A 15,410-nucleotide genomic window follows, 5' to 3' on the forward strand; every position below is an offset into this window, starting at 1 on the left:
GGTTTTCTCCAGGGCTGACCTGTCATACTGTGAGTCAGCTGCCCAGCTCAGGGTCCCAAGTGCCACAATTCCAGGATTCCCTTTGTCACCCATAGACTCTCCATGTGACCTCAGATAAGCACCCCTCTTCTCTGGGCCTCCATTGCCCCATCTCCAGACTTCCACTCCCATGCTTGCCCTGGGTCCAGGGCTTCCCCATCTCCCAGGAGCCTTGGTGACAGGCCCCTGGTTAGTGCCCCATCTGCCTGTGTTTGGCTTGCAAGGTCAGGAGCGCCCCCTGTCTGCCATCCGTCTACCTTCTCTCCCCTCCAACTCTCCTGCGTCCTAGGGTTCAGCTGGGTCTGGCTTGGGAGACCCAGAGCACTTGATGGCCTCTCCACACCCTTTGCCAAGTGCCTGCTGGAATTGTGATGACACTGAAGAACATTCTGGCTAAAATGTTTTGTGTATTCACAAGGCTTGCACCACTTGCCTTAAAAGATTTACAGGAATTAACCCATTTAATCCAGCAACCCTCTGAGCTGGATTCATTACCATCTCCTCTTGAAAGATGAGGAAACTGTGGCACAAGGCAGGGGCCCCCTCCATGTCTGGGCAGCCACCTTTCTTCTCCGCTTTCTTCTTCATCTTTCTTCTCCTTCTTCTCCAAGTGGGATGGGAGGGGGTCTTCCAGGCTTGGGCACCTTACACAGACTTTCCTGCCCCTCAGTCCTGCCTAGCTGCTTCCTCTTTCACCCCCTCCAAAGTCAGTCTTACCCCAGATCTTGGGCTGGAGTCGTGACGCAGGTGTGCGGTGACTTCCCGGCTCCTCGTGTGAATCCAGGAGAGAATCTGTTTCCTTTACAGTGTTTGTTCAAGAATCACCTTCATGGTGAAAACCTCTTGGACATGCACAGCATGTTATTCCTTATGCTGATTAACTCTTTTGAGTTCGCTGACAACCAGCATATGGTGGCAATTGTGACGGTGACTCCAGTAATAGCTAATGTTTATTCCGGGCTCAGGCATCAGACTAAGCTAAGCTGCCTTTGTGGATTATCTCTTTGAATCTCTACAGTAACCCTTTGGTGCTTGTTTTACAAATGAGGAAACTTGCCCAGGTCACACAGCTATTGAGTGGTGGCAGCAAGATTTGAATCCAGGGTGAGGGAGATACTGTCCCCTGAGCAGAGAAACTTGGAATTCGAAGGAGCCAGAATCCAGGGGCTTACCCATGCTCTGCCACTGACTTACATGCGGTGTTGGGAAGTCTCTGCCTTTGTCTGGGCCTCAGTTTCCCCATCTGTAAATTGAGAGGGTTGAACTAGGCAACTTGTAAGGCTCTTCTGAGCATTGGCAGATGTCCTGGATTCCGGGATTCCCTGGTGCCCGCCCCCACCCTGGGCCCCATTCTGCGTGGGATCCACAAGGACGCCCAGCCCAGCTGTGTGGGGGCCCAGGCTGTGGGGGTCTGGATAGTCCCTGCAGCCAGCGCCCCTGCAGGGCCCAGGCCGGGGCTCCTCAACTGAAAACCAGCCCAGCCACCTGGAACAGGCTGCCTGCCTCCGAGAGCTCAGAGAGCAGGTGGCCAGGATGACAGGCCAGAAGGAGAATCCTGCAGCCAAGAAAGTCCTCAAGAGGGTCATCAGGCCGACCGCCTGTCTGCATGCCAGGCTGTGCTTGGAATCTGAGAATCCCAGTGGGAAGGGACCTCAGAAACCAATTGTCCGACCCTTTCCTGGTGCCCAGATCTGCCCTGCACTGGCCCACGCCTCAGCTTGGCGCTTCCCTCCCTCACGTGTGTCATCTCTGGACCCCTCTCATTGGGAAATCCTCCTGCACTGGAGCTACAAATGTCCCAGCCATCCTGCACCCCAGCCTCCTCCACCCAGGGCCCAGGTCCCAGCAGGACCAGCCTGCGGGGTGTGCGCTCAGTGGTCCAGTTCCCAGGCTCTGGCTCCCTGCCCTGTGCACTCTGCTCTTTCTCCTGGGTGCACACCAGTTTATCAGTGTCCCTGGTAAAGCGTGGCACTAGAAAACAAAATGGGCAGAGACAAGCCCTGCTTCTCCAAGCCTGCTCCCCGGCCCACCCCTTCCTCCTACCTGTGACTTCATACCCTCTCCCAGGGGCCCCTCTGAGCAGTCGCAGCTCAGCCACCTGCAGACTGGCCACAGGCCCTGGCGGAGGTGGCCCTCTGATGGGTATCTCCCACTACCCCTGCTGCGCCCCTCACATCTGCTCTGCTCGTGGGGCCAAGGGCAACAGCCTGTGCCCCATCCTGGCACCGCCTAGCCTGCCAGACACAGCCTGGACATGGCAAGAGCTGTGTAAGTGTTCACTGCTGTCCACTCGACAGGGGGAGGTTCTGCAACCAGTGAGCGTGAGAACCACGCAGAGCAGACAGTCACGGGAGAGCGTACTCGTAATAAATAGAGTAAGACATAAAAAAAAAGAGAGAGAGAGAGAGGATGGAAACACACAGTCCAATTGAAGTATGCCTTTAAAGCTAAATTTACTAACTAACTTCATTGCTTTGGAACAGTTAGTTCACTGCTCTGAGCCTGGTGTGTAGCAATCGAAAGCATTACCTATTACTTGTTATTATTACGGTAAGCTGTTTTGTGTAAGCAAGGGTTGAAAATGTAACTCGAAAATGTGGAAAGAGTTTGTTCTGAGAGGCAGGCTGGGGGAATTTTTCTTTTTCCTTTATAAAACTTTCCTTTAGCTTCTTAAGACTCTGTCCTCCCAATGTGTCTACAGCGTTGGGGAGAAATTGCCCTAGTCTCCCAACCTGCTCCTTTCCTGTAAACTCCACGGGGCGGGCGTGGTCAGGGTCCTCTCTTCCCTCTGAGCAGCTCCCTCCGTGGCTAGAAACTGTCTTGTCCTCCATGCTCTCCATGCCAGCCTGGCCTTTTTGGCAGAGCCATCAGGGGAATTCAGGAGCTGGCTGGCTGTGGACATCCAAGTGGAGCCCTGAGGATTGGCGCCTCTGATGACCTCGGTGACTAATTTTTTCTCTCTCTCTCCTCTCCCCTCTCATGCCTTTGCAACCCAGGGGGACAGGGGTGACCCTGGGCCTGACGGTGAACGTGGCGAGAAGGGCCAGGAGGGACTGAAGGGTGAGGACGGGCCCCCCGGTCCCCCTGGCATCACTGGCGTCCGGGTGAGTGTGCACAGGGCTCCTGGGTGCAAATAACACTCGTGCCTGTTTAGGCAGCTCGGTGGGAGGTCTTTTGCCAGCAGCCTCCTAAGGGTCTTGTCCTGTGATCCCTCCTTCATCTGAGAGCTTCCCAGAGAACCAATTTGATCATGTCCCTCCCTTGCCTAGCCCTCCCCTGGCTCCCAAGTGCCCACAGAATAACATCACTCTCCTTAGCCTGGCTGCTGTGCCCCACACAAACCTGGCCTCTGCTGACCTCGTCCTACCCAACTGCCATATTCAGCCACACTGAATTCAGCAGAAGAGGCACTGGCCCGAGTCTCCATATTGCTGTGTGACCTTTCACTTGCCCTTGCCCTCTCTGGGTCACACATTTGGTATGATGAAGGATTTGGAAGAATGTGTGCTGAGCTCACTTTGAGTTCCAACATTCTGGGGGCTCTTTCTTAGTGAACTTTTGAGTATTACAACCATGGAATAGGCAGCAACATGTGGCAGAAATAGCCCTGACCCAAGTCCAAAGGCTGAGTCCTGGCTCGAGCACCCACTGGCAATGTGGCTTTGGACACATCACTGCCTCTCTCTGAGCCTTAGTTTTTTCATCTAAAGAGTTGATGAAGCTTTGGATAGGAAAACAGTTTATAAAATGCACCAGAAATATGAAAGATTGTCTTTATGAATTTGGAGGAGGAAATGACTGGAAGCTAGTGGCGGTGGCAATGCTGATGGTGGTGATGGTGATAGTAGTGATGATGGTAATTATAGTGGTGATGGTGATGATAGTGATGGTGTTGGTGATGGTGGTGGTGAACATGCCGGTGGTAGTGGTATTGGTGGCAGTAATGGTGGTGATGGTGATAGTGATGATGATGGTGGCAGTGAAGGTGATGTTGGTGGAGACAATGATGGTGGTGATGGTGGTGAAGGTGATGATAGTGATGATGATGGTGGTGGTGATCATGGTGGGGATGATGATGATGGCAGTGAAGGTGATGATGGTGGAGACAATGACGGTGATGAGCATGGTGGTGGTGTTGGTGATGGCAGTGGCAGTGATGTGACACTGGCTGTGGTGATGGAGATGGTGTTGGTGGTAGAAGTGTTAAGGTCTGTATTTTGCTATCACTCCCAATTCTCATATACTGGAACTGGAAAGATGTTCACTGGGGCCAGATTGAGTGTGTTTTGGGTGACGGAGGTTAAGAGAGGCCTATATTTGAGTCTCTGCCATCAAGGCTGCAGGACCAGAATCTCCCATTCCATGGCCTGAAAACAGTGGAGTATTTAAAAATAGAATTTTATGAGCCATCAGGGCCTTTGCAGAAATCCTTCTATATGGATGGGGGCCCAGCAAATGTTTTCATTCTGACCCCACAGCCTCACCCCACTGGATGCTCTAGCCCTTACTCAGGATTTCCCACACCATGAAGGATGCTCCCGGCTGGAGAGGGCCTGTCAGAGCAAGTGACCAGACGGCTTCCCTGTCCTGAGGGAGACTCCCATCTCCCTGGCCCTGGACTGAATTCTTTGTCACTGACTCATTTCTCCTGCTGACAAGGGATCAGCCACTGCAATCACCTCAGTCCACTGGCAAATTCCACCAGCCCCTGTAATCATGCTTCACAATTGCCCGAACTGGATCAGCCTAGGAAAAGGGGTGTCACAGAAAGTAAGAATCCACATTTCATTCTAACTAGCTGGGTGACCTGTCGACAGGGTCATGTCCCCCAGCCTGTTTCTTTAGCTCTAACATGGGATAGATAATCTCTACCTCCCAGCCCTGTGGCCAGAATTGGATGAGATATAGTACAAAGTGTGGACACAGTGCCTGGCCCATGGTTGAGGCCATGACGACTGTTAGTGTTTTACTGGAGGAGCAAAGACCTTGAGACTGTCAAGTGCAATGCTATCTGGTAGAAACAGAATATGAGCTACGTGTGTTAATTTAAAATTTGCTGGTAGTCACATTTTTAAAAGGTAAAAAGAAACAGGTGAAATTAATTTCAATAATACATTTAGCACAATATATCCAAAATACTAACATATCAACATGTAATCAATATAGGAAATCATTAATAAGCTATTTTGTGTTCTTCTTTTTTGTACTGAGTCTGATATGCAGTGTGTGATTTACCCTTAGAGCACGTCTCAATTCAGATGTTAAATTTTCATTGGAAATGCTTGATCTGTGTTTAGACTTCATAAAATATACAGTTGAAAATGTAGATTCATACCCCAAGTTGTTCCAAAAATGCCAAAAGTGTTCCAATCATTGAATTACCAGTTTTTAAATTTAAGTTAGTTAAAATTTAATTGATTAAAAAATCCGGTTTCTCAGTCGCAATAGCCATATTTCAAGTGCTCAGTAGCCGTATGTGGCTAGAGGATACCATATTGAACAGCGCAAAGCCAGTTCAAGACCTTCACGTTAGAGGTGGGGAAACTGAGGCACAGAGAGAGGGGGGGACTTGTCCAGGGTCACGTGAGGACTTAGGTACCTAGTACCAGGATGCAGGGCAGTCTGTGCTTACCCTTCTAGGCCCACTGCTCTTCCTGCCCTTCCTCCATCACAATTAGTCAGTGCTTCCTCTTAGAGTCCAATGCCTACTCCAAGATGAGACCATCACCTCCCTCATCCTATAGCATGTGCCTCTGTTAATGCAGCCAAAGGGATTCAATCAAACCAGCTCATTAGCGCTTATTTTCCCCAGCTTCCTTTGAGGTTTGGGCCTTGAGAGGACTGCCCTCTGCAGACAGTCTGGATGTTCTTTCCAGTCCAGAAACACTGCCTGCCCTACCCCCTACATCCCAACCCAGTGTGGCCCCAGGTGCAGACTTTCTTCTCTCACTCCTCATCTCTCTTACACTCATGCATGCACACTTACACACACTCACTCATTCCCAGTGAACTGAGTTTCCCGGACAACTGTGGAGACAAAGCCAGATGGGTCCCCTGGGGCAGGGTAGTGGAGAGCAGCATTTTGGGATGCCTGTAGGGGAGGGGGCAGAATGGCCTCTCAGAGGGAGTGGCCTGGATGGGCAGGGAGGGGGCCCTGTCAGTGGGACACGGCCTCAGGGATTGTCAGAAGTGACATGCAGCATCTCAGAGATGAGGGAGGACCTAGGACATCTCTCCTGCCTGCCTGTCATCAGTGGGCACCCTGGACTCGGAATCAGACAGATCTGTAGTTGAATCAGGGCTCTGCCAGGGACCAGCCGGACCCTGGACAAGTCACTTCACCTTTGGGCACCTAGGCTGTCACCATCTACATACAGGAGGGGGTCTGAATCAGTCCTAAGGCTCAGGGTGGCTAGGAGGGTGGATCAGTGCATGGCACGTGGAGAGGGCTCAGTGCAGAGAGCTGCTCCCATTGGGACAGCCTGGGCATCAGCAGTAACCATGACAACAGCAGTTTATCGTGCGCTTACCATGGGCCGGGCACCTCGTAAACACGCTACTGTATCACCAGGTTGAATCCTCAGCTCTGTGAGGCAACTATGACCACTGCCTTGACTTTGTAAAGACAGAGATCACAGGAAGTTAGGTCATGCTCAAGGTCACACGGGCATTGAGCGCAGAATCAGCTTTAACCCAGGCAGTCTGCCTCCAGAGCTAGTGCTGCAAGCTTCATGGATCTGCCTCAATTTTCTCTCATTCCTCATGTTTCTCTCTTTTTCCCTCCTTTTTCTTTCAGGGTCCTGAAGGAAAACCAGGGAAGCAAGGCGAGAAGGGCCGGACAGGAGCCAAGGTAGGATCCCCCCTTTTCCTCCTGCCCTGATCTGTGCCATGTCCCTCCCTGACAGCTTCCATCCTCCCCTCCCCTCCCCTCTGCCGGGGCCTGGTGACAGCCTGTCTCTCCTCCACTGCAGGGTGCCAAGGGCTACCAAGGACAGCTGGGTGAGATGGGCGTCCCTGGAGACCCCGGATCCCCTGGCACCCCAGGCCCTAAAGGGTCCCGGGGCAGCCTGGGACCAACGGTGAGAACTCTCTGAGTGGGAAGGGTCGGGGTCAGGCATGGGGCAGAAGGGGCCAAGGGCAGAGAGGAAAGTCTCACCTCACCTCAACTCTCAGCTGAACACCGTGCTCATTATCCCAGCCACTTCTTTTGAATCATGGATCCCTTTGGGAACCCATAGAAGCTACAGCCTTCTCCCTGGAAAAGTACACACAGCGCTGTATTTCTTACAATTTGAAGGGGTCAGGGGGGTCTTCTGAAGCCGTTTAGAAACCCCAGTTAGCAAGCCCTGCTATCAGGGTGTAGAGACGGAGACCCTTGGGAGTATTTTTATTGAACAAGGAGTTTTCCCACTGGAAGTAGATTCATGAGGGTCAGGGTGAAGCTGCTCTCAGTCCCTGCATGACTCTGAGGATGTCTCAGTCCATTGCTGGTCTGCCCTGAAGGAAGGGCCCCTGAGGGGTTTGACCGCTGCAGGGGGAGGAAGACCCCAAAGAGGAAGCAAGGATGGGGCCAGATGAGGGTGATGCAGCGTCTCTGAGCCGCCAGTGTGTGTGGATAAACAGCTGTGCTGGTTTGTGGGACCTGCAAGATTCCCTGCTGTGAATGCTCCCATGGTGGCTGATTTCAAGCTACCAACACGATGTCACTGAGTGCGGACTTGGGAGCAGATGTGCAGGAGACCTCCATTATCTTGTACCTTCGATCCCGGTATCCACGGGGTATCCCGGAACCAATCCCCTGTGGACACCAGATACTGAGGGGTGACTGTATTTCCACCACCCAGATTCAATAAACGGAAATAACCTCATAAGCGTAGGTAACAGTAAAATGTAGTAAAATTATTAGGAAGGGATGAGTTTGGAATATTTATCATCTTTGTTTTTAATATAATAGAGTTAACTGTAAGTTCATATAATTTAATTTATCATGGTGATTCTGTTTAACAATTGGCTCACAAAAGTTTAGCAGTTGGCTGGGGGGAGGAGGGGCCAGGCTGCTGGGCTGAACCGGGCTGGAGCCTGGGGCAGAGACGGTTCCTGCGGTGAGAGCCGCACTGTGTATCAGCGTGGGTTTTCTCCTCTCGTAGGGTGCTCCAGGACGGATGGGGGCCCAAGGAGAACCGGGACTAGCTGGTTACAATGTAAGGAAATCTCACCTCCCCTTCTCTGGAACTCTGCCCTGCAGGCCTGCACTCAAGCCTGCCTAGGCCGCTGCCCCCACCACCTCCCAGCTGAGGGCCAGCCCTCAGGCCGCTGAAGATTCATGGTCTCCCCTGCCCCAGGGAACGTCTGGGCCCACAGACCAGAGTGGGGTTCAAGAACCACCAGTGGGCTGGGCAGGGGTGGGGTGGACAGAGACAGATTCCACCCCCACCCCTCCAGCCCTCAATGAGTCCCTCCTTCTCATAGCTCACGTCTGAGCTTCACAACTGCTCTCTGTGGAAGGGAAGACCGTAGCCTATTTTTGCATCCAACTGGGTGCCCCCCACTTAGAGGCAGCTGAGCCAAAGCCACGTTTCACATGTGGGAGACCAGGCTTCAGAGGGGCACAGGCGTGCTCAGAAAGGGACACTGAGGCTTAGAGTAGGGGGGCTATAGAATGTGTGTACAGGGCCTGACAGCTTAAGTTTGAAGGTGGTATCCCATGTCTGAAAGAGGTCCAGCAGAGAGGAGGGGCGGAGGAGGAGCACGGCGGAGAGAGGGCAAAGGGGATGGGGACCGGAGAGAGCGTGCTGGGAGCCCAAGGGCAGAACCTGCACCTGCAGGTCTCACCGCAGCTTGGGGAAGCCAGCTTTTTGCCCCCCGGGAGGACACAGCTTGTTCTCCTGAAACCTGGACCTGGGTCTGCTCCAAGATGGTGTGAGCAGAGCCTTCAACCATCCAAGCAGATATCCCTTGGAGGTGTAGCTGGGTCCAACATGGCATGACTGGGAGGCCAGGGCCCAGAGAGGCACAGGGCTTGCTCAGCGTCACACAGCAAGTTGAGGCAGAGCCAGGACCCAGTCACACAGCCCAGAGTGTCTCCATCTTTGAGTTCTTGTCCTTCATCACTTGTCCCTCCCAACTCCTCACTCCCCCGTGCTCTCACCTCCTGCCGTCTTGTTTCCTGCAGGGACACAAAGGCATCATGGGACCCCTCGGACCTCCTGGACCAAAGGGCGAAAAGGTGAGTGTCTAGTCCCGGGCAGCAGCTGCTTTCTTGTATCTGGGGCTGGTGGGAGTGAACCCCTGGGCCACTGTGGCTGGGCTAGCATGGGAAGTTCATGGCAGGCTCACCCCTAATCCCACCTCCGCCAGCCAAGAGGCCGGTGTCACCCCGGCTGTGCCCGGCAGGTAGGAGCCATTAGACCTACGTTCAGCATGGATGTATTCAGTGTCATCTCTGTGCATGGCACCAGAACAAAAACAGACACAGCTCCTGCTCTCCTGGGGCTTCCAGTCGAGCAGGGGAGATGGGCATCAGTCGTGTAATGAAGCCGTTCTATCATCTGTGTGAAAGTAGGAAGGGAAGTCTGGCTCATGAATGAGATGACCACCGAGAGCCAGGACAGGCTTAGGATGGAGAGTGAGAAGCACCAGCATTTCAGGCCAGGAAGGAACCGCCCAGGCAGAGGGAAGGCGTGTCCATTTCCCACGCCAGGGCTCCAGATTCAGCAGGGCACAGGGACTGCTGGAAGAAACCTTGCTGACCATCACGTCCCTCCCCGCTAGGCAGGAGGGAATGTGGGGGCCAGAGCTCTGAGGGTCACATTCCGAGGCAGCGCCGAGCTGGCCCCAGGACCCAAGTCCTACGTTAGAGGCTCGGTGTCCCTCCTCCCTTTCCTCCGAGAGCTCAGCTGGACCTCCTCCTCGCCAGCGGCCAGCTGCTCTCTCCGTGCCCCCCTGCTCCCCATCCCTCCTTTCTTTTGCCGAGTCAGCTCCCCTCTAACTACAACCCGCTGTTGGGTGAATCACCCCAGCCTGGCTGGCTGTCCATCTGGTCCTTTCCTCCTGCTTGAAGAACAGATCTGCAATCAGAGTGGGCCGCGGGCTCTGACACGCCCCACAGGAAGCTGCAGAAAGTGTCACTCAGTGCCCTGAATCCCTCCTCAGCCCTCACAGTCGGCTGGGGCTGGCACAGGAGGGGTTAATGTGGACTCTGAAACAAGGGGCTGCCTCCACTCTGGGCCATCTGCAGCTGCAGAAGCAGACGTTGTGGCTGCTGAGAATTGGACCCTACCCCCAAATCTGCCCTAAGTCTGTTAAGGCTCAGGATTCCCTGAGCCTTGATGGCCTCTTCTGTTAAGGGGGCAGGTACCTTGGGGACATGAGGCTCAGCAGGACATCACGTGTATGCTAGCCAGATGCACTTTCTGACTTGTAAGGCAGTATTATTATTCATTCAGTCATTTATCTGCTAACAAGGATTTGTGAATTTATGATTATTTAGTGTGTTCTCGGCCCTGAGCTAGGGGCTGTAGAATGATGCCCTTAAGAGCTCAAAAATAAAAATAGTCCCTTGAATGAATAGCCAACCAACTACAGCTGGATGGAGCTGGAAGGGGAGAGAGCAGGTTCCTGTGGGAGAGCCCCGAAGCAAAGCTCCTTCCCCAGGATTTCTCTTTCTTCATAACCCTCACCATGACCCTGGCACAGAGGTGTCAGTATACCGCTTGACAGATGGGGAAACTGAGTCTCCATGACGCTCCAGGACTAGCTCAGGATGGGGGTGGGGGTGGGGGTGACAGGATCAGAACTCAGAGTCTGTCTGATGCCAGGCCTCGCTTTTCCAGCCAGAAACAGACACTTAAATGGGCCAATACACTGTTCAACTTGAGGCTTCCCTGTGGGGCATGTGTCTGTTTACAAAGGTGGTGACCAGAGGGGTTGGGGAGATTGGATAAGACTCAGAGAACAAGGAGAAAGGTGGGGAATGGGGGGCTCCACCAGCTTTCTGGTGCTAAAAAAGGCATCCCCCAACTACAGCCACAGTGTGGGGGAGCGGGGGAGATCTGTAGAGCTGGCTTATGGCCCAGACATCCCCTTAGTTCTTGTATGGCCTTGGCTAAGACCCTTCCTTCCCTGGGCCTCAGTTTCTCCATCTGTAAAATGGGACCAGTGGTCACAGCAGTATAGGGGTGATGTATTGGTTCCATTAAACATACCTCATGAGGTTCCTGGCACATCAAACACTAGGTAAATACAGCCGCCTCCCCAAAGCGCCCCAGTCCAACTGTCTCCCCTCACAACAGGACAGAGCCCTGGGATAAAGAGCCATAGAGAGCGATCAGGGAGGAGAGGGAATCCCTACTCCCTGAGCCAACCACCCCTGGGTACAACTGGTTCTAGGCCTCTGGCCGAGTCCCTCCTGCCTTCAGTCTCTGCCCACAGGAGCCACAGAGGCCCAGGGCCAAGGCCAGCCCTCAGGACTGACTCGGGCCTGGGACTGGCTCCAGACCCCAGGATGGCTCCCCTCTCTCCTGCCTCTCAGCCTCCCCTTCAATCCCTGCCAGAAGCAAGGGGGCTCAGAGGTGCCCTGGCTTGAGTCCCCTGCCCCGAATGCACCCCCACAGGCGGTGACACTAGTTGCCTGGGGCTAGAACATTCTGAGCTCTGAGGTCCTGCCCCCTGCTGTTCTGCCTACACTTTCCTTGTAGCTAGCATGTGGCGTCCAGACACCTGTCCTGCAGGTGGGCCACGGCCCAGGGTGGCCCGCCACAGCCCAAGGACCTCAGCTCTAAACTCTGTCCTCCCCTAATCTGTCTACCTCTGTGCCACAGGTCCTCCCTGCTGTTGTTATTATGAACAACAGCAATTTTCCAGGCCACCCCCTGAGCCCCTGCTCTGTGCGCAGTAGCGTGCTGAGGGCTTACCAGCCTTTCATTACTGCGTCCTTGGAGCAGTGCTGCGAGGCATGACAGTCCCGTTTGCAGATAGAAGACTGTCTTATGAATAAGACCCTCAAGCTGGCTGGCTGCTAAGTGCCACCTGGGGCAGCCCAGGGCCTTCTCTGGGGCTCCCACCATGGGTAGGACGTTTATCCTGAAGCTGGTTCTCAGCCCACTTTCTCCCAGCAAAGGTCAGAGAAAGGGACATTTTCACTGAGGGCTGAATAACTGAGCAGCTCACACCACCTCTCTGTGCCTCAGTGCCTCATTTCCTCATCTGTAAAATGGGGAGAGTAAAATCACCTGCTTTGTACGGTTGTTGGGAGGCTTCAGTGAGTGCCTGTGTATGGGCCGTGGGCCCGTGGCAGTGCCCACACCTGCCAGCTGTTGGAATTATTATCACTCCCTGCTGGGCACCATGCAGGGATGTATGCATCATTTCATGGAATCTCTGCCACTCCCCATGGTATCACCAATGTCCCCTTCCCCCCACCTCACCCCTATTCCGCAGCTGAGAAAAAGCTCTGAGACAGGTAGGGACTGTTGAAGGTCTGGGCAGCTGGGTCCCTGCAAAGCTGGGTGTGACCAAGGTCTCTGCTGCTAGCTACCCAGTCTGACAGCCTGAGGGCTTTGGCCTGGGGGTGTCCAGCATGGGGTGCAGGTGGTAAAGAGCATCATTCTGTGTTCCATCTTCCTGGTTCCACACCTGGGTCTGCCTTTGACCCCATGTCTTCCTGACCCCACATCTGCCCCTTCCCTCTCTGGCCTCAGTCTTTCTGTCTGTAACCCTAAGTAGGCTGAACTTCCTCTGATGAAGGCCCTTTTGGCCTCGGTATGGAGGGTCGGGAATTCCCCAAATTCACCAGAAGCACGTTTGTCTTAAAACTGGTTCTGTGTCCACAGGGAGAGCAGGGCGAGGATGGCAAGGCCGAGGGACCCCCCGGGCCACCTGGAGATCTGGTAAGGCCCCCTCACCATCCATCCCCTGGACCACTGCCAAGATGGAGCTCCAGCCTCCGGCTGTGTAGGGAAGGGGAGGCTGAGCAGGGGTGAGGCTGCTGCAAGCTCCACGGAGGGTGTGGCCTAGGAGGTCCAGGTCTGGCATCCCCTGCACCTGGGGGCCCATGTTTTGTGCTGTCCTTGTCGTTTAGGGCCCTGTGGGTGATCGAGGAGACCGCGGGGAACCAGGGGATCCTGGATACCCTGTAAGTAGCAGAGCTCCTACCTGCTGGCAGCATCAGGAGTGTTGCAGGAGGGCATTCCTTGGCCTCAGCTCCATGCAGCCTGGAATTAGAACAGCCTCCACCAGGAAACAAGCCTGTGCTTCCACCGCTGGTGCAAGTGCCCAGGCTTTAAGCACAACCCCTCCTGCAAAGTGCTCAGGGCCTAATTCATGCCGAAAGGGGGAGGATCCGAGACCTGTCCTGAGGGAGGGAGAGGATGGGCAGGGGAAGGAGACCTCTCCCATTTAAGGGCCTCAGGGTCCACATCTGTGGCCAACAACAGCTCTCCCAGCAAGAGCAGTGGGACAAGCCACTGAATGAGCAGCCCGCACCTCCCACACCCCCTACCCAGGCTCTTTACTGCCCCACCTGCATCCTCGCTGGCAGGGTCATTATCTCACCCATTTTGCAGATGAGGAAGCTGAGACTTGGGGGACAGTGACACATGGCTAGGAAGAACAAGGGCTTCCTGGGGGTCCTCCAGGTTTGGAAGTTGCCCTGGCCCCTGTCCCCTCCAATCTGAGCCCCCTTACTTGTCTCTCCTTGACTTCCAGGGACAGGAGGGTGTACAAGGCCTCCGTGGAAATCCAGGCCAGCAGGGTCAACCCGTGAGTGGTGCTTCCTGTCCCATCCCCCTCCTGCCCTGAGAGGGGTGGTGGAGCAGCAGTGGGGGAATTAAAGAACTGAGCCCTTTAAAGCTTAAAGGGACCCTCCTTGCAGGAGGGCCTGGGGCAGCCCATTCTGGTTTTTCCTACCCTGACCCTGGGGGCCTCCCCAGAGCCTGCACCCCCAAACCCCTCCCCACCCCTCCCCCTCCAGGCGGAGACTGGCCACCCTCCCCAGGAGAGAATCCTGGGGCTGCCTTGCGTCATCTCACCTTGGTTTGCAGGGGCATCCGGGACCCCGGGGGCGGCCGGGCCCCAAAGGATCGAAAGGGGAAGAGGTAAGAGGGCTGAATGTCCACAGGGAAGATGGGCCCTGGGAAGGGAAAGACTGGCCCAAGCACACAGCAAGTGGGACTCGGGGCTGGGGGTGTGATGAGAAAGAGAGGGAACCACAGGGAGGGGCCCCTCAGGGTGCTGTCTGGTCGAGATTCCTTTCCTTCAAACAGCCTGAGGGAGGGGGATGACCAGCCCTGTGTTTAGGACCTGTAGGAGGGAGACCACCTGTCTGAGATCAGCCTGGGATTAGAGGCCAGGGCAGTTAAGATCCAAAGCTGGCCTCTCTTCCCACCGTACCACACCGTGGAGAGAGAGAAAAGTGGGAGAAGTGAAGTAGGGGGGTATAGAGAAGGAAACAGGGATGGGGGTGCTCATGGAGGGAATTCAGAGGAGTGGAGGAGAAATTTCCTGCCTTGCACTCAGGGCTCCTGCATCGGCCCCCACTGAGGTTGGGCCAGTGCTCTCTTAACGCCCTTAATCTCCTCTAAGGCAAGCACCCCTCCACCCACACACTCATCCCCCACCACTCAGGGATACCACACTCCTGAGGATTGAATGGACCAGCCAATCATGGGCTCAGCTCCTACCAGGAAGTTGCCAATGCCCAGAGCCTCTGCAGCAGAGTTGCCAGTGAGGGACCAGGGCCCAGAGCAGGGTCAGTGACAACACTGGCAGGTCCCAAGGCCAGCCTTGTCCCTGGGCTTCCATTGAGGGTGCTTGGGCCCATTTGCAGATTCAGATGCCAAGGCCCAAGAGGTGGAGGGGCAGGGCCCAGCCACGGAGGGGCCCATGATCTTCTCAGTCACCCCCTTCCAGAGCTCCTAGGGTCCTACACCTCCTCCAGGAAGCCTCCATCATGTGCCCCTTGATTTTTCAGGGACCAAAGGGAAAGCAAGGCAAGGCTGGGGCACCAGGACGGAGGGGGATCCAGGTGAGTGATGCACAGTTTCTCTCTCGCCCCACCCCTCCCCTCCCCAGAAGCCCTCACCAGCTTCATATTCACTCCCAGGGCCTGCAGGGGCTGCCGGGGCCTCGGGGCGTGGTGGGGAGACAGGGCCTAGAGGGTGTCGCTGGACCAGATGGACTTCCTGGCAGGGACGGTCAAGCAGGACAGCAGGTGAGCAGGACTTGGGGTTAACAGAGGGCATCTCCATTTGAGATGAGGTGTATGCGTGGTGGGGTGTGAGGTACCACAAGCCATGGGCCAAGAGGAGCAGGTTTGGAATCTTGGATGGGGCAGAATCAATATATCCAGAAGTTTCCTGCTTGGGCAATGGCCT

At 54.8% G+C, this 15,410-nt stretch overlaps 1 protein-coding gene across 5 annotated transcripts in view; it reads left to right on the forward strand.

Moving 5' to 3' along the window:
• Positions 1-15,410, forward strand: part of COL27A1 (collagen type XXVII alpha 1 chain) — a 143,763-nt gene that overhangs the window by 105,776 nt on the left and 22,577 nt on the right. For 4 of the 5 annotated variants that reach the window (XM_074362071.1, XM_074362070.1, XM_074362073.1 and 1 more), the window contains 11 exons: positions 3,036-3,143; positions 6,836-6,889; positions 7,011-7,118; positions 8,187-8,240; positions 9,212-9,265; positions 12,870-12,926; positions 13,118-13,171; positions 13,744-13,797; positions 14,079-14,132; positions 15,008-15,061; positions 15,140-15,247. In XM_074362071.1, the coding sequence (XP_074218172.1) occupies positions 3,036-3,143; positions 6,836-6,889; positions 7,011-7,118; positions 8,187-8,240; positions 9,212-9,265; positions 12,870-12,926; positions 13,118-13,171; positions 13,744-13,797; positions 14,079-14,132; positions 15,008-15,061; positions 15,140-15,247 (759 nt within the window). Of the gene's footprint in view, positions 1-3,035; positions 3,144-6,835; positions 6,890-7,010; positions 7,119-8,186; positions 8,241-9,211; positions 9,266-12,869; positions 12,927-13,117; positions 13,172-13,743; positions 13,798-14,008; positions 14,133-15,007; positions 15,062-15,139; positions 15,248-15,410 lie in introns of all 5 variants that reach the window. The other variant, XR_012506525.1, reaches the window with a different exon arrangement.

This window comes from Camelus bactrianus, chromosome 4, assembly GCF_048773025.1.
Source record: "Camelus bactrianus isolate YW-2024 breed Bactrian camel chromosome 4, ASM4877302v1, whole genome shotgun sequence".
Classification (NCBI taxonomy): Eukaryota; Metazoa; Chordata; class Mammalia; order Artiodactyla; family Camelidae; genus Camelus; species Camelus bactrianus.